Genomic DNA, 22480 nt, shown 5'->3' on the forward strand with positions numbered 1-22480 from the left:
TAGCTCCTCTGCCATGATCCCCTTTTGAAATCATATCTTCCCTTTAAGTTCAAACTAGGACCACTTCCTCTAGAAACTCATCTTTGATACTCCCATAATCTTTATAATTAGAATATCCAGATGATGATTGGTGCTCAGGGCTTACTTACTCTGTAGGTTTCTGTGTCCTAACCTTCCAATTAGTCTAAGGCCCCAAAGGGCAAGGACCATGCCCTATTCCTCCTCAATTCTGCTCCCCAGCAACACAGGAACAACACCCTGTTCTTAATAGGTAGTCATTTAATAGGACTGATTAGATCAAAGAGGCTTATGAAGTTTATTATTGTATTATAACAGGAGGACACACATGCAGAAAAAGAAAAATCTTCAAAAGCAGTTTTTGAGAGCCTACCCCATTACAGGCACTGTGCTAGGTGCTAACAAACTATGTGATCCAGGAGCAGGGATTTAGAAAATCAAATATGAGCCTCCTGGAGACACTGCAGCATGTCAGTAACATCCAAACTGATGTTTAGAAGTGAAGCATCCTTGATTAGATTAAGAGGCCATCATGTCAGGTAAATTTGAGGCAAGTACTGTAAGTTTACAATGTATATCAGCTCTCAGATAATTTTACGGTCAGACATTTAGAAAGTCCCTAAATAGGGTTTTTAAAATTCAAATTCTTGAGTTTTATTTCTTCTATAAGTTCTTTGAATATTTTTTGTTTTTAGCTAGAGCTCTCAGATAGGAAAAGATGGGTCTTATGATTCTTTATTTCAAATTAGTCTTCCTGTAATAAGCAAATTTCTGTACCTTGCTTTTAATTCATCACCATTTGTCCACAAAATGTTCTTAAAAGCCACGACCTTTGGAAACACCCTTGAATGTTCCAAACCAGCTGGTAAACCTGTTGGTATATCTTGGGTAATCAATATTAGTGTTTCATCTTCACTTGTTATTCACACCCTAAGTTCTTGATGTAAATATAGCCCTACTGTATAAAACTATTTCCTCAGCATCCATCACGAAGAATAAAATAATTGTAAATAATTACCTTTGGGATATGAAAGAAAATGTAAACATTTTATTTGGCAGTTGTTTCAGAACACATGAATAAATAAATGGAAAAGTACATATTAATATTTCTTTTTGGAGTAACAGATACCATTAAACACTTATTTACACATCTTCACTGCAAAGAACAGTTACACAATTCAATTTTGTCTTATAAAAGGTAACTTCCCACACCACTGGACTGGACAGTTAAGGATGGAGATACTGGTAGTGCTTGGTTCTAGCAGTCTCAATGTTTGAAAGGCATTCATTTGCAAGTGTGATAAGAAGAGTCATCATGCATTGAGTTCGTCCGGATCATGTACTGTAGAAAGTTTCTGATGGCAGCCACAGAATTTGGTGTGTCATGCGCTTAAGTCAACTATGACATGTTTGTAAATCTGTGTATTTCCCTTAAAACTGGAAGCAAAAAGAAAATTACGCTTATTAATGGATACATGCGTGAATGATCTCGGTGCCTGAACATTTAATTCCTGAAATTTCACAAATTTGGCTTTTTCTGCATCCCAGTTATACACTTGAGTAAAGGAATAATCACTTCCAAGAATTGCATACTGATAGTTATTTATCTGAAGAGGCTGGAACACCATGGATCCTCGTGATGGCATCCTCTGAATATCCTGAAATGAGGATCCTCCCCATTTCATTACTTTGGAATCACCAATGAATCTTGTCAAGCAAATGTACACGTCACCTTTCACTGAGAAGTGCTTAACAGCATATACATCCTCCATGTTAGGGATGTCAGTTTGGTTAGTGAATAATTGTGTTGCTTTGTTCCACTGATAAATAACAGGACGCTGGGAACTACTAGACAGAATTAAATGAGGCGTTCTGAGTGTCTGAGGTGTTCTGGCTATTTCTAGATATTCCACATCAGTGTCCCTGTACCACGCATGTAAGGATTGATGGGAGTAGAATCCATTTCCATTCCATTTATAAATGGTAGTAAAACCAGCTTTTGAACTGTCAGCAACAACAAAGTACCAGTTGTTTTCAATCTTGAATGTTTCAATGTCATTGGGTTTTCGGATTTTGAGAATTTCAATATCCTGGATTTTTATAAATTTATTTGCAAAACTGTCTCGCTTATAGATGTGAGAGCCGCCAAACAGCTGGGCCACAATAACATAGAGCTGAGTTTCAATGACTATAGGCTTGCACACTACAGTGGACGTGCCTGGGAAAAGACAAATGAGAGATTAGTTGGATGGCCATCCTCAATTTGCAGCATGTAAACATGCAGGCTGAGGCCATACAACTTCCACCAAAATCAGCCTGAAATAAGAGATTTCCTTTATTGAACAGGCAAGGCCAATCTCTAAGGCCCAACGGCAGCAGGACCTGCCATTCTGTGCCTTTGTGCCTCATGAGGCCTTGTTACCAACACCTGAGTTGTCATGTCACATCCAACCTGCACTAGACATTCAGGGATATATGGCTACAGCCTGTGTTTCCTTTTTTCACTTCTTACAGAAAGAAAGCATTGCTTTCCCTGACACATCATGAGTTATAGAAATTCTAGTGAAAACTGCCATTTATTGAGCACCAACTATGTGCCTTGCCAAATCATCTTATTAAAAATTCCCAACAATCTTAAGAGATAAATATTATTATTCTCCCTTTAGCAAATGAGCAGATTGAAGCTCAGAGAGGTTCAGTGCTGCTAAGAGAAGGCAAAGTCAGGATTCAAACCCAGGTCTACCAGAGTCTCTATGCTTTTAACCTAACCTGGGGGGAGGTGGGCCATTCAAGGGCTTCCAGCTTGGGCTAGGATCCCACAAGTTTCTAGACCACCCTGCAGTCTTGAGCAGTGATCTGGGTAGCCCATAGTTCTAATTGTAATTGGTTTGTTCTAATTATGAATGCCATCTTGCTCTAAAAATACCTAATTTTCCCCTAAGAAAGGAAATAGATGCCACTTGTCATTTTTCTTAAGTTTTGATGGCAGGAGAAATGATAAGGAAGAAGAATCTTTGTGAAAAATGAAAGAGGGGTAAAGTCATGGGTGACACTCCTAAAAGTTATTTTGAGAAATCTCAGTAAACAATATGGCATCAGTGAACCAGCTCAGTATCTTTTTGGTAAGAGTTTGATCAGTAAATTCTGATTGATTAGAAGGAGCTTGCCTCTAAAAAATCCAAAGAGAGCAGGAAATATCTGGACCCATGCCTTTTCTAACTGCAACTTTAGGGGCTCTGAGGCAATATATTCTGCATCAATTCTTTGTACTAATAGGTGAAATTATTCTATTTGTGATTCTTTTAAGGGCTCAACTGATTGTATGACTTTGGGGAAATCACTTTACTTCTCTAAAATTCAGTTTTCTCTTCTATACAATGAGAGTTTGGACTAGATAAGGGATGTCCACTAGATTTCAACCACGTACCAATATTGATCAACTGATTGATTGGAAAACTTCCTGTAAAATTATATTGAGAAGGATTCTGTTGCCCTGTTTGCACTCTGTAAGCAAGAGCACCATGATTGATTAGCAATATCTGTCTGGGGTAACAAGGTCATAGTGACTGCATATTTGGCATATATTCATCCTTCTAGATGAGATCATGGCCTCTGAATGTCTGCAAATGTGTGATTCAATTCTCTTTCAAGTGTTCATCTTAAGATTCATCTAGAATAATTGATGGACTATACACAGGTAAGAAGAACCTGATCTCATTTGCACAAAGTCCACTAGAAAACTGAGGGGTGTTTGGGAGAAAGGGAAGCATGACCTTCCACCTTGAGAAAGAAGGTTTCTGGGATGACTTCAGTTTGGAGAAGATCCCTTCATCTTGGCACTTCAGTCTCAAGCAAGCCCCAGACCTGTCTTGATCCTCTGAGCAATGGGGCTGGTGGCCACCCACAGAATCTAATTATGACCCTTTCCACCTAAAAAGGCTAATCCTTTATGGACAGGTTTAAGAGCTTTTAGGAGCAGATTTAAATATGTTAGAAGCTAAAGCTAATGGAAAAAGTTAAGAGGAGACCCCATAGTCTAAACTATATTTAAAACTATTATTTAAAAACTATAAAGTTGTTGAAATGAGAACAAAACTTAAGAGGTCACCTAAGTACAAGTTTTCATGGAAAAAAAGGTGGTTTCCAAGGTCAAATTAAATGCATAAAACACTATAAACTATTTGTAAAAAAAATAAAATAAAATAAAAAAATAAAAAAAAATAAATGCATAAAACACTGGGAAGAGGCTTCCTCCCTGCCAGACTCCTCAGGGCCTTTATTTTGTATTATGAATCTCCAAGAGGGAGATAAGGTTCACAAATTTATTGGACCAAAAACCCTTTCTGTCACTAGGAGTCACTTTTGTGCAACAAACCTTGAGACTCATTGATCTAAAATAACATCCTTATTTTATAGTTAAGAAAAAGAGAGGGCCCAGTGAAGGTGAGTGGCTCACCGAGCTAGTTGGTGGCAGAACCTGGATTAAACCTCATGATTCCTAGTCCAATACTTTTCTTGGAAAAATAATCCACCTTTTATTGTGTATTTACTAGGCTAGGGTCTATCCTAAGTTTCTTGAATATGTGATCACATTATCTTATGATTGCATTATTTTACAACAACCCTGTGAGTCGGGTATTATTATTCCCATTTCCAAGTCAAGATATTAAGATTAGGGAACAACCACAAGTCACTTAGTAAATGGTACAGTTGGGATTTAAATGACTCTAAGCCTGCCCAAAGCATCCTCCTATACCACTTGTCTTTTTCTCCTCCCCTTTGCTTAACCTGCCTAACTTTCTATTCAAAATACAATCAGGGGGCGCCTGGGTGGCTTAGTCGGTTAAGCATCCGACTTTCGCTTAGGTCATGATCTTGCGGTTCGTGGGTTCGAGCCCCGCGTCGGGCTCTGTGCTGACTGCCAGCTCAGAGCCTGGAGCCTGTTTCAGTCTGTGACTCCTTCTCTCTCTGACCCTCCCCTGCTCACGCTGTCTCTCTCTCTCTCCTAAAAATAAATAAAACATTAAAAAAAAATACAATCAGGCTTTTCATACCTGTAATGTTGTCATAATTCCGGAAGGTCTTTTCTACATGGTCCCATTCGAGGAAAATGCACTTTCCAGTAAAAGGCTGAGCAATGACTACATACTCATCGTTCATATAAGAAAAAGTATCTATGGACAGTGATTGATAAGGCAGGTCTTGAGACTTTGCAAATTCTGCAAAAACAGGAAATGATGATGAATAACTGTGCTAATGCCTTGTTCCTTGGCTAGGTCTCAAATGTCCATAAGAAATACATTTATTTAAGAGAAATAGTAAAATTATAATTTTACATTGCTTTTAAACACACAGAGTTTTAATGCTTTACAATATTTTAAAAATTAAATCAGTCAGTTGGTTTTTAAAGATATAAAAAATATCAATTCCTGCACATACATAAAATGTAGCCCTTATTTTAACTTTATGAGGTGAAATCATTTGGAATACATTACCTGTAATGATGCAATCAAAATCCTTGGGGGAGAGACTATTGATTTTGCGTTTCTTGTATTCTGGGGGGCCTTCACAGTAGATGTCTTCGACAGTTGCATTGGTATGCCCTAGCCATTCCACCAGCCACTTCAGTTTACAGTCACAATTAAATGAATTCCCTCTCAGGTCCCTGAAAGACAAACTTCAGCTGATTTTGCTGTATGAGAGTCCTACCTACAAAGGCATGACTTATACTTCAGTAATTAACACATGCAGAATGTGTTAATTACTGGCTTTATATCATGTCCCATAATCTACCTTGAACCTGACTGACAATTCACTTTGAGTTCAGAGAGTTCCCACAGTGCACCTTTGAATGCTACCCAGTCAATGGAACATCAAAAGTTATTCCCTCCTGGATCAAAGGCAGCTCTGTCTAGAGCTGTGTGTTCATAGAAATATAGTGTGAACTATATACGTAATTAAAAATTTTCTTTAAACCCATTAAAAAGGTAACAAGACAGTTGAAATTAATTTTAATAATGTTTTATTTATTTTAAAATAATATTTTATTTAATATTTCACACAAAATATTATTATTTAGATGTATAGTTAATACAAACATTATTAATGAGATAGTTTACATTTTAAAAAAATAGTAAGGCTTTGGAGTCTAGTGTGTTTTATACTTAGAGTATATTTCAATTTGGATACTAAATTTTCATCAGAAGTATGTGATCTGGATTTAGATTTCATAACATTTATAGCTGGAAACAATAGTTTCACATATCCAGTTTGTTCCAAACATAATTGAGTTTTCCAATAATCAAACTCATTTAAATTTAGTGTTTTGCTTAATTTTTAAAAAATTAAGTAAACTTTAGGGGTGCCTGGGTGGCAAAGTTGGGTAAACATCTGACTTTGGCTCAGGTCATGATTTTGCAGGTTCGTGAGTTAGAGCCCTGCATCAGGCTCTGTGCTGACAGCTCAGAGCCTGGATCCTGCTTCAGATTCTGTGTCTCCTTCTCTCTCTTCTCCTTCCCCACTAACATGTGTCTCTCTCTCCTTCAAAAATAAGCATTAAAAGAATTTTTTTTTTTAATTAAGTAAAATTTGAAGTTTTGTTCCTCAGTTACACTATGAATGCTGTTTGGTGACCACATGTGTGGCTATCATATTGGACAATATAGGTCTAGAGGATAGAATACAGTGCTTATTATATCATATTTAATTAAATCAAGGGAGCTATTTGCTTTTCTTCTTCCTCACAGATGTAATTCATTCTGATCCTATTCCATGGGTCTACAAATTCAATTTTAAGAGGAAATGACTTTGACACAGCAGAGTTAACTCAGACATACAACAACTCATGTCTGTAATAAACTATACAGCATGGATAGTTTAAATTTCCACATATGATCCCAAGTCACCAAGTTTTGTGTTTATTTGCATTGCTTTTGTTCAGAAATTCCAGGTCCTTCCTAAAACCCTTCTTGGTCACATGGAATTCCTAAGGTAGGTATTGCTTAGTGTTCACACAGTACATGAATAATTTTTAAATGTTGAAACACTTAAAAATGCTTTTGGAGGGATACATTCAAGAAAACCAAGAAATCCACTAAAAGACAACTTGGCAAAGATCCTTGTACTTCTTAGATAATTCTTGATTTGGGCATATCAGAGTGGGCTCAAGAGGCCAAACCCATTATGGGATTTCCATAGAGACTGAGCCAATTTCTACTGGGGTTTTTTGGTTTGGTTTTGTTTCTAGTGTGTGGTACTGGCTGACACCAGGATGGGCCTGAGGATGGTGCCCAAATAAGCTGTATCCCCAACTCTGTCATAGCATATCATCTAACTTCCAAGACATTCCCAAGACTAACTCCATCTCCCAAGAATACTCTGGCCCAAAATAATGAGTATCAATTTTTCTGAGTGATTGTCAACCAGAACGGATAACTGTGCTCTGTCTGAGACTCTCTTGGAAGTGTCCTGATTCTGGCACTCTCTTGGAAATAAACCATCACTCAGGAATTGGAGTAATAGGCATTGAGGAGGGGCTGGGGAAATACCACAAGGAACAAAGAAAGTTTTTCATTTAGCTTACTGATTTGAAGTTAAATACTAGGTTTAGGAGAAAATACTTGACTTAGATCTTTTGTTATTGGAGAAAATTTGTTTTGAATATATATTTTATAGCCAAGTAACTGAATTGATAAGAAGAAAACTTTTGGTTTCATATATTCTTTCATTTGTTCTTCTATCTTATCACATTTAAATATCCTTCTAATGTCTGGAAATCACTTAATGAAGCTAAATTGCTTTTGAGAGGATTAGGGATATATTACTTGCTTTGCTTACAGCAAAATATACAAATTCCTTACAAAGATCTTTCACTCTGAGGCTTAAAAGTCAAAGTTTGAAAGCTCTTTTGTTTGAAAAAGGGTCAAAAATAATTAAGTTCATTCCCTTCCTGGGGCTTAAGCCAAATTCCTGGGGATTAAGCCTAGAGTTGTTGTTCAGTCTAACTGGAGAAAAGGCAAACTTGTCTCCCTTCCCCCACTTCCTGTTCCATTTCTCTGTTGATTGACCAACCCATGGGTGTAACCTTTCATCTGTACTCAGTCAGTTTCCCAGACTCCTTTATGTTTTTCCTCTGTAGCCCCATTTCCTGGACCTCATGTGAAAAAAGGCATCTTGAAACTTCACTCTGGGCCTCCTCTTCCCACCCCCCCTCAAAGTCCCTTATCAGCACTACCTCCCAAAGGACACACACTTTGTCAAAGGAATGCCTGGGCACCATATACTCAGAATTTCCAGTAGGAAATACCATAAAAGACTCCAACATTAGTTCAAGTAAATTTAAAATTTAAGCCAATTTAAAATTTAAATTTTAAAATTCTAATTTAATTTTAAAGCCAGTTACGAATTCTAATCCTCAATATCAGACTTCTTTGTTAACTACCACAAATTAATTAATCAGTGATTTCTTAGGTCCTCTTACACATTCGTTAAAGAATCCAGGCCTTTGAAAATATCTTTTGGGAGTGTCTGGAGATTGTTGTTTGCGAGGCTCCTGGAAAAAAGAAAAAAAAGCGATGTAAACTATAGTTATTAAACAAATGCATTTTATGATAAAACTTAATTATGAGTCCCTTTTATTCTTTCCCAACTACACTAAATTTCTTGCAGCACCTTTTTCTTCTTCCAAGATACTACTCAGATTCCTACTATTGTATTCTCAATTCCTGGTCTCTTTGCTTCAACACTCGCTTAGTATTTATGGCACTTTATGTGTCATGGTAAAAAAAGAAACTAACAACCTACCTGCAAAATACCAGCAATAAAATAATACTGGGAATCAATCTTTCTATGTAGAATGGAATATGAGATTCCTACTCTTGGACATTCAGTCTAGGGGATGTGTCCCAAATGATGACTAACTGAATGGTTGACAGTGCCCTTTTTACCTTACACTCAGGCTGCCCCTGCTCCTCCCTCTCTGTTCCTTACTTGCTCCAGACTGCAGCTGAATCCACAACTGATAGTGCCAATAGCTCTAGAATTTGGGGACCTAACTTATCCCTCTGCCAGCACATCCTTTCTTCTTTCCAGAGTATATACTCTCTTTTTATATACTTCTTTTCTTTTAGTTCCATTCATTCGACCTCAGAAAACAGCTTTCTCACAAATACCCATCTATCTATATCCATCCTCTTTTTAATCATCTCCTTTCCTTTTCTTCCAATTCTTATTGTTGCAGGAATTGTTTTTCTCTATTTGTTCTTTCATGAATCACTAGAATGGTTTTAATCAAAACTGAGTCTCTGATAGTATCAAGAAAAGAGAAATGTGTCTATACTACAGAAGTGAGGACATAAGAAGGAGTGGGCCTTGCAAGATAGGAAGGGATGTAGATACTGGTAATTTTTTATTTTTAATCAGCATTGAATATATATACGTGTTATATGCTTTTCTTATGAGTGTTTTTATCCCACAAAAAATTACAATTTAAAAAAATTAAAATTTTTTTCAATTAAAAAAATTTTTTTTAAATTAAATGAAATAAAAAGAGATTATGTGGTTGGCCTCCAAAGTCCTTGAAAATTCAAAGTCCATTTAAAACACACTCAAAACTCTTCTTGTCTTCCACCTGCTCTAATTACCATGAGATTTCTCAAGTGCAAACATTCAAGACTTTTAAAACCTATTTTTAAGTTAATTATGTTGTTTTCCTGAGTTTTAGAAATTACTACTAGATTGGAAACCTCTTTTCAATGGACCTTGGAACGTAAGAATGGGAACTGAATCAGAATGTTCCGGTCTCAATGACAGTCCATTATGTAAAGAAGAGCACAGCTTTGAAGTCATTCTGAGTTTGGTTTGAATCCTGACTCTCCTCTTTCTTGCCTGACTGTGCGACTTTATAAATCTTCTTTGAGACTCAGTTTTTTCATTTTTAGGGGGAGGTAATAATACATCTTGTCATAAGATTGTTAGAAAAAGTAAATGAGATTACTCAGGAAGGTACCTGGCATCTGGTCTCCTCTAAATAAAGGGCAGCAGGAAGGATGGGGAGAGGAAAAGAAGGAGAAGGACTTCTGTGTGTAGATTGCTTAAGAAGCAACATTTAGAAAACTGAACACATGAAAGAACCACCACGACTATCCACCTATGTAGTGTTAATAAAATGTTGTTAAGGAAGACTTTTCAAGAGAATGTCTCCATAATTCACCTTTCCGCCTAGTGGTCGAATGAAGAGATTTTCTGGTATCTTGGACGAGTCCAGAGTCACTCCCAAGTTATGTGTCTCAATTTATTTTCTGTCACGATGTGTCTTAAAGTTCTCATGCTAACTTCTACGTGGATGACCAGTACAAACTGCACCTGGCTGCAGGGCACAAGGTTGGAGGAGGCTGGATCATAGGACAGTAGTCATGAAATGAAGAAGCAGTTAAGTCCTGAATTACTACTGCCACTAGGGTTGCCCAGGAAGAGATACCATGTTTGCATTGCTGTCCAAAGCAATCATTTCATTTCATTTCCAAGGCAGTTCTTTTAAACAATGAACAAATCTGGGAGATCCACTTCCTGACCAAAGGATGCATAGAGCTCTAGGCCTCACATACCCAAGGTGAAGGCAACCACAGAAGCAGCTGGTAAGACACAGACTTGGAGCTACAGGCTTCTAGGGTAGAGACACATCATTTTTCCATAACAAGGTGGAGGACTTTTAATTCAACAGAGCTGGGGAATGGGGCTGATGAAGGCATGTTAGCCTGATGGGCTATAGAAGGAGGATTTGTGCCTCTTGAGGACTTCTTGTTACACAGTGGCTCTCATTCTCAGGACCAGAGGGTGGGACAGCATGAGAGGTGCCAGAGGCACCAGTGGTGGATGGATTTACTGCACTCAATGTGACCCGTTCCCTGATCCACTGCCAAAATTCAGTGAAATACTAACTCACAGTGGACCATTCCTGAAGGAGATAGGATGGAGATTCATGCTTAGGTTTGGTAACCGGGAGGCATGAAAAGTCTGCCTGGACTCATACAAAAGGCAGAAACAAGAGGAAGTAAGACTCAGAAATGAGAGGAAGGCTTCCAGATGCCAGAGGCCCAGGAATTAGAGTTCAGACAGCTTCCCTGAAGCCTTTGGGAGGCCTCAGTGACAGGGTTAACATTTGCATAAAAAGAAAGCAGCAAGTGGGAATGGGGCAGAGAATGTCTTAGGATAGCAATGCTGACAAAGCCTGGGAATTATTCTGCAAAACAAATATAACAGGGCCCTGATATAAAGCAGCCAGTGCAGGCTGTTGGGTACATGGTGAAGGATGCACAGGGCACATAGGAGATCAGCAGAGTCTGCAAAGTGAAGAAGAGAAATATGCAATGCCTCCACACATTTCTTAGGTGGCCAGTTAAGAGTATTTTCCAATTTGCCAAGTAAAGAGAATTGGGATTATGTTGAGAGCCACTGCACAATTGGGGAAAGATATTTAACCTAGAATAGTAGAATAATCTAGAATAGTGGAAAAGAAATGGAAACAACCTACATGTCCATCAGAAAGGGATAGTGTATAGTTAACATGGAATATTTTGCAGGAGATTTTAAAACATGAGGTAGATCTCTATGATTTGACATGAGATGATGCCTAAAGGAAAACAAAAAGCTGGGAAATTGGAGACTTCCAATTAGACTACACTAGTGTGTAGAAGGCAATCCCACTTGAGGAGGGACGATATATGTCTAATCCATAAAGAAAAGTCTGGAAAAAGATATAATCGCTTACACTTAGAATCTTTTACTTTTCCTATATAAACATCTGGATTGTAAGAGTTTTTATCATCAAGCATGTATTGTTATTCTAAATTCAGAAGAAACAAAGAATACAGTCGAGGTTTTAAAAAGATTCCATTGCTTAGTATTTGTGTATGTAATGGTTCTGTCTGGTGAGGATTTAGTCATTTTAAACCAATTATTTTACTTCATCCATAAGGTTCTGAAGTTACTGGGTTGGAGTGTGAATAACTGTCATGGTCAGATGATGTCAACTATTTCATGAGATGGGTTTCAAGATGGAGCTCCCATTTTTCTCACAGGATTCCCACATGGCTTCAGGCCCTCATCCTCCGGGGAAATTTAGGACTGCAGTCAGTCCAGATTTGGAGCCATCCCTCTGGGTTCCTTGCACCAGCTGAAACTCAGCTTTGAGGAGGGCCTGGAGCTTCTAAAACTATCATGGGCATCTGGGGCTTATGGGCAATTCTCTGAGGGGCTTGGGAGGTGGATGGGTGGGGTTGGGAGTTCCTGAGGGCTCTGGACCAGGGCTGCTAGGATGAAAAAGTAGCAAGTCCCTGTTGCTTCCTGAAGCCTGCTCAGCATTTGGTCCTTAGGCGAAAAGGATGAAGGTTTCGTGCCTACTAGTTTCCTGAAACAGCTAGAGATATTGAGATAGCACGTCATAGGTTAGGGCTAGAGTTTTTAGGCTTGATGTTAGGATCATTTGATTCTTCAGATTCCACCTCTGCATTGAGTCTTGCTACTGGAGAGCAGAATGGAAAATCCAGTCCATTAAATGTTCTCAGTTTCTCCTTTCCCTCCATCTTCCCTCTCCTTCACAGAGTAGCAGCTTCATATTATTATTCCCTTTTCTCTAATAGATGCTCTGGTTGAAATATAACCTGTGTCTTTTGTAAAACTGGCTGTCAGACTCATCCTTGCATCAGTGTAGTAGTTTGGGTGCTGACTTTGTTTCAAGTGGACAAGGGTTTCCATTTGAGCATCCTCCCTGTCATGAGTGTGCCTTTTACCAACTTAACTTCACCTCTCTTGGTTTCGGTCTCTACATCTGCAAAACTGAGTAAAGAATACCAATTTCATTTATTGTGAAAATTAACACACAAAACTACTATTCTTATAAACACACTTTTGAAATGGATTCCAGGGAAAATTTCTGCATCTGCCTGTGAATAATTAAGCCTTATGTCAGATAATCAGGGCACAAAACTAATCTGTTTCTGCTGTTGTCAAAACCAGTGATACTTAATACCTAAGCACTTTTATTATTTAAAAAAATTTTAAGTTTATTTATTTATTTGAGAGAGAGAGAGAGAGGCAGGGAGGGACAGAGAGAGACGGAGAGAGACAGAGAATCCTAAGCAGGCTCTGAACTGTCAGTACAGAGCCTGACATTGAGTTCGATCTCACTGTGAAGTTATGACTTGAGCCAAAATCAAGGGTCAGACACTAAACCAGCTGAGCCACGCAGGTGCCCCAGCACTTTTAAATTCTCAATTCAGGGGGTTGAGATCATCTATTTTCTTTGCCTCTCTGAGTAGACAGAAATTTATGCCTTGGTATTTTTAAGTGTCCCATCTTTTACTGATGTATGTAAAACATATGCAGTTCTTAGTGATAGATATATCACTGGCATATATATATTTTTTCTGATATACATATACACACATGCATATGCATATACGCATGCATATATGTATACATATATGTAATAATTATTATTTCTACAAGAAAATTTGGAAAGTATAAAAATTCTATTTTTAAAGTATAAAACAATAATCATCCTGCCAGAGGTAACCACTGCTAAGATTTTGTCACATTTTGGGGTGCCTAAGTGGGCTCAGTCAGTTAAGCATATGACTTTGGCTCAGGTCATGATCTCACAGTTCATGAGTTTGAGCCCTGCATCAGGCTCTGTGCTGAGCCTGTTTCAGATTCTCTCTCTCTCTCTCTCTCTCTCTTTCTCTGCCCCTCTCCCACTTGTACTCTGTGTCTCTTTCTCAAAAATAAGTGAAAACATGTAAAAAAAATTTAAAGAAAGATTTTGTCATCTTTTCTTTTGGTCATTAATACAGAGTTCATCTCATGGGGATATTCACGTGGAAAGCAGGTGATTCCAGAGAGACATACTACTGCTGCTAAAGGTCTAGAGACCTTCAACTGTCTCCTTCTCCTTTCTGGTCCAGCATGAGATGGCATGAAAGAACATCAGCTTGAACTGACATGGGGGGCCTCTGTCCTCTTCAAAAATCTGTTAGGTGGGTAAGGGTCAAATCATTGCTAGATAAAACTAAATATGAGTATTATTAGGAATAAAAAGAGGAAAACACATTATAGGGGTGATGGAGAGAGAGGAAAGGAATCAGAGGTGGCCACCAGAGTTGTCAGGAAAAGACATTCTGCACAGTAATATGACTGAAGGAAATCTGGGCAACTGACCACACCAACACTTTGCCTGGCTGCCCTCTTCCGGGCTCCCTGGATTGGGCAGCAGAGTGGGCTGGAAATGACATGGGCCAGGAATGGCTTACCTGGGTTTGGGCTCTGACTGTTTCCTTTTCTGCAAAGTGAACGATCACTTGGTCAGAATAATCTGTAAGTTCTGCTCTAGGTCTTAAATCACATCTTTATATTTTATACCCGTGAAAGGCTATGGCTTCATCTTTAATAATTATGAAATGATTTGAGGAGGGGCAATACTTTAAGCCATGTAGATAGAATCAGTGAGTTTGGCCACAGGTTATATGGAGAAGGAGTGTACTGGAATGTCTGAGGTGGGGAGGGGAGGCGGTGGGGATAGCACTGATCAGGAGAGCCGTGAAGACAAGGCAAGGACAGGTTTGGGGATATATGTCATCGATGTTAATTTTTTCTAGGTTGGTTCTATAGAGAGTACTAGAAGGATGGTTTTCTTATTACTGTATTCCTAGTGCCTGGCACAAAGTAAGTCCTCAGTAGATACTTTGATATGAATGAGGCAGGCGGGAGTGAAGGAGCGGAAGGGCACCGATCTAGACAAAGAAAAGAGTAGAGGATGCTTCTCTTACGCCCCTCGTACCAAGACACTGAGTTAGGGAGAAAGTACAAAGGCCTGTGAACTGCTGTTGCCATGCACCCTCATATCACACAGATGCACTGCTCACGAAGAGCCCTCCCTCCTCTTAGCCTTGCTCTCACGTAGCCTCACTCATTCCAAAGCAACATGGAGGCTTTTTAAAGTGTTACTTCAACTAAGCACCATTCCCAGTATTGATTCAGAGTCTGCCTAACAAACATTCTTTAAGACACCAGAAACTGCCCAACTGAATGTCTAGTTGCCTTGAAACTAGCTGAGTAGGGTCAAGCATTCCCAGTGGCAGACAGTCTTTCTCAACAGAGGGATGACCACTTCCTTCACTTTGGTATCTTCCTGGTTTACCTGAGAAAACCTCTGATTATGGAACCTACTGGAAAGTCTTCTCTCTAAGGCAGACCTGACTGGCTTAGACAGCATGTTTGTTTCAGTGCCACTGGGCTCTGCTGCTAAGAAACATCACCCACAGCTATCTGGGGTGCTCCCAGCCTCCCTGCAGTGCAGATTCTCAGCTTGAGTCGGTCTCATTGAACTTGCAGTGCTTCAAGTGCAGTTATTTTAATTTCATACAGAATGTTTAAAGGGGATAAATATGCTGCAACATTTGGAATCTTGATCCAGGATGAATAGAGGTAAGGCAGTGAGTTTTAGTTTATTCCTACATAATGGTGCTGACTGCATACCTGGCTCTGTGCTAAGCACTTTGCATAGATTAACTCATTTGATCTCAGGACAACCTTAGGAGCTAGGTACTCCTAAGTATCTTATTATTTCCTGTCCCTATTTTTACAGATTATTGTTATCACTCCCGTTTTACATATAAGAAATCTGAGGCACACTGAAGCTAAGTGACCTCCTGATATCCCACAGTTGTTCTGGCTTTGAACGCAGGCAGTCTGGTGGCAGAGATCACCCGCAGCCACTGAATCGCACTGCCTCTTTACATGTATGTCATTGTGAAGGCTGAAATGAAGGCATCTTGCCTGACTGACTGGGGACACATAGGCATCTTGAGTTTGGGGACTGCTACATACATCCTTTGCATCCCCACGATCTTGAGCAACCAGCAGATGTCCCACAACACATACAGATCGATGACAATTTTTCCCAAGTATTTTTATACATACATGCAAACAGTACTGCCTCTATTGGGCCTTAGTTACAATCACATATGTGATTTCACATATGTGATACCCAAGGAAATCATTATGAAAAAGCCTCATGGGTATAAACAGAAATACATAATGTTTAGAGATTTTGTCATCATTGGTCATAAACTATTTTTAATGCATTTTCCCGCTGATTTCAAGAGTAATACACAGTCATCAAAAAAATTCAAACCTTGTTGAAATATATAAACTATTCAAGCATTCAAGTTAAACATGTATAACACTGGGACAGTAACTCAAAATGAAGTAATAGATAGTGTCCCAGGATTTGACTGGCTTTGTAAGGACTGAAATGTAAGGTATCCTCCTTTCTCTGAAAGCTAGCTTGAGGAGGAATGGGTACATATAGTAACTTTTAAGTTGTCTACAAATCTCTCTTTTGAAAGTTAAGTTTCCTGAGATAGATGTATATGTATAAGAAGGTGAGATAAGCATGTTGCTTCCTTAGGAACTGACTGAATTTGTAACTATGCTCAGGTAGGCCCCTTGGGGCAGAGTGGGAGCCAATTGTATCTAAAAGTATATTTCTCATCCCAACTATTTGCATTTGAAGACAAAGAGCGAGGCTAGGGCCCCTGTCTTCAGAATCTTTTCCTTCTTCCCTAGTCATATTTGCTCCTCAGACCATGTCCTGTGGGAGGATCCAGGCAGCTCAATCAAAGTTTTCTGGTCCTGCTATAACTGACATAATGTAGAGAGCACAAGACATCTTATGGAAGATGCCAGGAAACTTCTGCCTTTACTACTACTAGCTGGGGAGTAGCTTAAATGCAGGTGCACCTCCACGTTCTTATCCATCACCATGGGTAGTGCCACCACCCTGGCTTTTTTGTAAGAAAACTATAAAGAGGTCAAGAACCTGAAAAAACTTTGTAAACTTCTCCTCCAGTGTATGCAATTTAGAGGGTCAGGTGATCATTCCTCACTGATTCAGTGCTTGCCTTTGATTGGGAAGAGTTGGTCTGAGGTGGAGGAAAGTGCACTTTGAAGCCTAAAGTCTCAAGAAGGACACTAATGGCTTCAACAAATGCCAGATTTATTTATAAGTGGTAAAAAATGGAAAATTAGCTTGATGTACTCAGCAGTCAGAGGGACATTTGGGCTTCGAATCTTCCCTACCCCATCTCTCCTTGAATGGAAAAAAGGAAAGGAGAAAAGAAAAAGAGATGAAAGGAAGGAGGGGAGGGAGGAAGGAGTACATCTTGAAGAACAGCATAACTAGAACGGAGAATATAACTTGGGAACAAAGGCATTCAGTGAGAAAATGTTTGTTTGTCTAATTCCTCTTGCCAGACTGAGCTCGTCCAGTTTGGAACTGGATCTTATTCATCTTTGTGTGGCACTTCCTAGAGATTATTTAGGATGAACTATATGGCACTGCATTTTTGTGGATCAAAAACAGTCTAATATTGGCAATACCATATGAGTCAATCTAAGTATGAAAGATGCAAGAGACCTAAGGGTCATATTCATTCAGTCAACTTTAACCTGTTCCCTCATAACACCTTCATCCCACCTCTAGCACCTGGTCAGAGAGGTTGGTCTTTCCTTTCACTGTCTGACCCTTAAGATTCAAGCCTCTTTGAATACTGACTTTAGTGCTCCCTTGAGCTTGAAAATGTCTAGATGTTAAGCACATGCTATACCAGTATCCTCTTCTTATATTATGACCCAAATTTCAATTCCCATTTCATTTGATGGACCTAACAGTCTGTAGTCAAACAAAATAAATGTTCTTCATTAAGGTATTGTATATATATTTTTTTCTTTTTCCCTTTGCCCCTCATCTCTCCCCTCTTTCCTTATGTTTTCTCTTGCCATTCTTTCCTTCCTTTCTCTCCCTCTCTCCCTTCATTAACCCTTCCATCCTTCCTTCTTTCTCCCCTCCCTCCCTTCCTTCCTTCCTTCCACCTTTCTTTCCAGGCCGGGTAGTCCTTTAGGCTGGAGAGAAGATACACTTGAGTGAACCAAGGGGGATGGTAAGGCTTATACTGCAAGTTCCCAGAGACAACACCTGGATCTTACATCCTTCCTTTAGCCCTTCATGATACCGATCATCACACAGAAGCTATGTTGAATGGGATTTATGTGAATTAAGCAGCTCTCAAGTTGAGGTCAAGACTTCCATTTCTTCTTCCATATATTTGTTTCTGTTGTTTATTATTTTCTAAACAATGAGGTTTGGTGTTTGGCTCTGTGATAAAATGGCATAACACTTATACCACACACAACTATTTTTGCATCACATTATATCATTGACATGAAGAGCAGCCTAGCAAACACTATTTATTATAATTGCTTTTTACAGGAGACTTGAAAGGTATAATGATCTGTGCATAATACATCTGACTATCAGTTTCCCCTTGCTGCAAATCCAAACAGGAGTTGAAACATGGCTTGGTGACAAGTGTTAGGACCATGTGGACACACTAGAATGTGCCTCAAAAGACAAGTCTTTTTGTCTGCCTTTTTTCCTGCTATATCTTAAGGCTTAGAACAGAGCTGACAGTGAGGTATTATGAGGGAACAGGTTAAAGTTGACGGAGTGACGTTTAGATCTCCTGCATTTTTGTTAACACTAATGAGACACATATTAGGCACTTGAAAAATAATCTTGAATGGATGAATAATCATTGCAATTCAAGTACTGATGCTATAATCCCATAACTATTCAGTTCACTAGTCACACATCACCTCCAGGTCTCTGTTTTCTCATTTCTAAAATGGGGATTATTTTACTTATCTGGCAGGATTGTTAAGAGGATTAAATGAAAATCCATGTGAAACAAATTGACCAACATAATAGTGGGCACTTAATAAATGTTAGTGCCTTTTTTCCCATGCCATCTAGCTTTCTTAAGAATACGTGTGTGTGTGTGTGTGTGTGTGTGTGTGTGTGTGTGTGTGGGGGATGGGGGAGGCTGCGAGAAATAAGTTATTTTGCTCATGTTTTTCAGGGCTTCCCAACCTCAGCACTGTGCCATTTTAGACTGGATATTTCTTTGTTGTGGGGGCTGTCCTGTATATTATAGTGTGTTTAAGAGCATTGCTTCCTCTACCCACTAGATGTCAGTTACAGCCCCCAGTTGTGACAATCAAATTTGTCTCTAGATATTGATGAATGTTCCCTAGCGTGCAAAATTGCCTCCTGTTAAGAACAACTGTTGTAGCTCTAGTTATCCATTGAATAATTAAACATTTCATTTATAAACAAGTTGTTCAGGGTGCTATGTAGACATTGCTGGTGGGTACAGTACATATTTAAATGTATATAAGTGTACACAGAAAATGAAAAACAGTACATATCAAATTAACCTGTATAGTCAATCCATAATTATCCATGAAGTGAGTAATGAAGTAGATAATGAAAAAGTTATTTCAGTCACACGACTTCCCTGCAGTAGATTATTTTCCTAATTATGGTTGGATTAGGCTAATCCTATTAATAGTAATCAAATTTCTTGGACACACACTGGCTGATGACAGGGAGATATGGGAAGTGTGCATAGAGAGAAATATTTTGGGTTTCTTAAATTTTCATGGACTACCCATTAAGTGGGTGCTTTAGCCTCAGATTATCAAACTGCGTTGTCTATTAGTAAGCTTAAAAAGTAACAGCAACATTCATACTTACAGGTGAATTAAAGACTTTAGTCCCCGGAAAGTATGTCTTGAAATGGACTTGATGTTGTTGTTTTCTATGAATCTGTAATAGGTTATAATATTTGTTGTCAGACAGCTGTAGGAACCCAAGAGGACTTGTCCTGAATCATTATGTCCAAAAACAAAGTTTTTTTACTTACAAATACTCTAGATGTGGAAGACCAATAAAAGCATCATCACTGATCACATCAAAGGAGTTCGATGTGAATAATCTGCCCAGAAAAAGTATACAATGAAAATAGTTAACCTGACAGATTGACAATCTTTGCTGCTATTATGTCTTAAAGTAATGAGTGGGAGTTGTATATGGAAAAGTGTCTGGGTATCTGTCTTCCACAGTGTTGTTTATTTAGGTAATCTTTGAAGCTGTTTTTTTTTTTTTAACTCCCTATTATCTCCTCATCAAATACTCATAGAGAGAGTCTTCATGTCCCACTTCTCACAGTGATGGATATCACATGCCCTGGGTAACATTTTGAGATACAACTGGACAAGAATGACAGTCAAAGCAGCCAAAGCAACATTTTGCACATTTTCATGACAAAGACACTAACAGAATCTTTTCCTCCTGCTCTAGAAACTCCTGGAACATTCTGATCAGCTCATATAATGGTGCCTCAGGGTGTTAAGCTTGGAGGCCCTGGAAAAGTAGCTCCATCGAAGCCTAGTTTTGCTTTGATATATCACAGTAGATAGGTTTCTGACACTGGCTCAATGAACATCAACTAGCATCCTTCTTAGGTAATAGAACAGGCTGAAGATGGGACACAGTGAGGCTAAGGAAAAGTTTTGACCCATTTTATTACTAAATAGTTGAAAAAAACCAGTTTCACTTGGGCACATTTATTTGCAATTTCAAAATTCACAAGAATTTGTTTTCGAAATTACTGATAAAAAGGAACATCAACTAGCAGTCCCAACATCCTGGTGAACAGTTTGGAAAAGTTGCCAATTTCTGAATGGCAGACTTAAAAGAGGTGATTATAGACCAAATAATATAAAGGTGGGTTTTTTTTTGAGTGAGTATTAATTTATGGAATTCATTAGATAAAGGGTTGATACAAGCTAAAAATAAAGTTTTAAATGTACGGATGACAAATTTGTAATGGCTTTAAGTCCTTTTCGATCTACACATTAAGGCTCTTGTCTGGGAGAACCTCTTATTCCACTTGTAACTATTATCCAAAATGTGATCATGGTCATGGACCAGACCAGGTATTCAACGTAATTTGACAATTCATAAATATAAGTAAATGTAATATTTGTTAAACAAAAGGAATTCATATCTCATACATACCATTTAACTGCACTATATAAAGTCCTATATTCTCTGTTAGGAACCTTTTTTACTTACTTTTGAAGTCTAAGGATTAAAAATAATTGGCACTAACTAGCTTGGTGATTTCACCTCTCTGTGCCTGTTAACTAAGGAGATTAATACTAAGAGATCTCACTTCCTAAACATTTTTGAAAGACTTATTTGACATCTGGGATCGCTTCAGAATAATCAGGGGAGGGGAAAGCAGTGGGCTGGAGATGAATTGAGCATGATGGAGAATCTTTGAAGGTAAAACATGGATACATGGAGGTGAATTTTATTATTATCTTTACTTTTATATGTGCTTGACATTTTCCATAAATGGGGGAAAATATGAACCAAATAAATAAAACTTGATACTCTGTCCATTTCTTCTTAAGCTATCAATCTTGGAGTGATGTTGGATTCTCTTTCTTTCCTCTTCCAACATCATAGCTTTGTACTTAAGTCATTCACTAGGCTCTGAAAAGTCAACACTAATGAATAATAATACTTATTAGATGCTTATAGTTATTAAAACAAATTCAAAGGTTTATGATTTCAGTCATAACTCTGGCACTTGTCTTTTCTTAAGCTTCACAGTTCTGGAAAACAAGATTGCTTAAGCTTTACTCCAAGGTAAGCTAACATCCAAAGCCTTCCTTTGGTTCCAGATTTTTGTTTCATTCTAAATAGGCAGTATCAGGGATGGAGAGAATAGAATAAGGGAAAAATAAATACTGAGAAATACCTCCCATGCTTGCTGCTTTACAAACTGCCCCATGGTTTGGGGCCCTGCTTTAAAACTCTACACTCCAAGTTGTCAGAAGAAATAGCTTTCAGACTAGTTCCCCTTATGATGAAATCAGATACAAAACAGAGCAGGAAATGGATATTAGTGGGCAGAACTTGCCCACACATGTCATATAAATAAAACAGAGGATTTCCAGTAGAATTTGTATCTGCTTGTCCATTGCTTATCTCTACCACCTGTAATACTGCCTGTCCCATAGTGGACACTGAATAAATATTTGTTAAACAAAAGGAATTCACTTCACGTTAAATTCTTGTCACTACTACATTACTAGATTGAATGTTCCTTATAGCAGGGGCTTACCCTTATTTGCTTTTGTGTCCCCAGCCCTGAGCACAGTTCCTGGTTAAATAATGCTTGTTGAACTAGATTTCAAGGATTAAACTCTCTGGCTAAAACTGAAACTACATGTAAAAATATGAATGAATCTCACAAACCTAAGTTGAGGGAAAGAAGCCAGAACATAATTATAAAAAAACCCAGCAAAACTCACTATACTGGCAGAAATTAAGATAGTGGTTACCCTTGGAGATGGGTAGTAACTGGAAAGGGGCTCAAGGGAAGTCTTTGGGGTTATGATAGTGCTTAGTTTCTTGACCTGGATGCTGATTACAAAGATATTCACTTTTTAAAAAATCATGGAGGTGTGGAGGGAGGAATGAATAGGTAGA

At 38.5% G+C, this 22480-nt stretch overlaps 1 protein-coding gene across 4 annotated transcripts in view; it reads right to left on the minus strand.

Moving 5' to 3' along the window:
- Positions 1–292: 292 nt before the first annotated feature.
- Positions 293–22480, minus strand: part of LGI1 (leucine rich glioma inactivated 1) — a 38697-nt gene continuing 16509 nt past the window's right edge. For 2 of the 4 annotated variants that reach the window (XM_077780697.1, XM_077780696.1), the window contains 6 exons: positions 19839–19910; positions 19670–19741; positions 8498–8569; positions 5514–5683; positions 5073–5237; positions 293–2236 (listed from right to left, as the gene is read on the minus strand). In XM_077780697.1, coding sequence (XP_077636823.1) covers positions 1401–2236; positions 5073–5237; positions 5514–5683; positions 8498–8569; positions 19670–19741; positions 19839–19910 — 1387 coding nt within the window. In that variant the 3' untranslated portion in view covers positions 293–1400. The remainder of the gene's footprint in view (positions 2237–5072; positions 5238–5513; positions 5684–8497; positions 8570–19669; positions 19742–19838; positions 19911–22480) is intronic. The other 2 variants (XM_077780699.1, XM_077780698.1) reach the window with 2 other exon arrangements.

The sequence above is a fragment of the Crocuta crocuta genome, unplaced genomic scaffold (genome assembly GCF_008692635.1).
Source record: "Crocuta crocuta isolate KB4526 unplaced genomic scaffold, BGI_CrCroc_1.0 scaffold170, whole genome shotgun sequence".
NCBI lineage: Eukaryota > Metazoa > Chordata > Mammalia > Carnivora > Hyaenidae > Crocuta > Crocuta crocuta.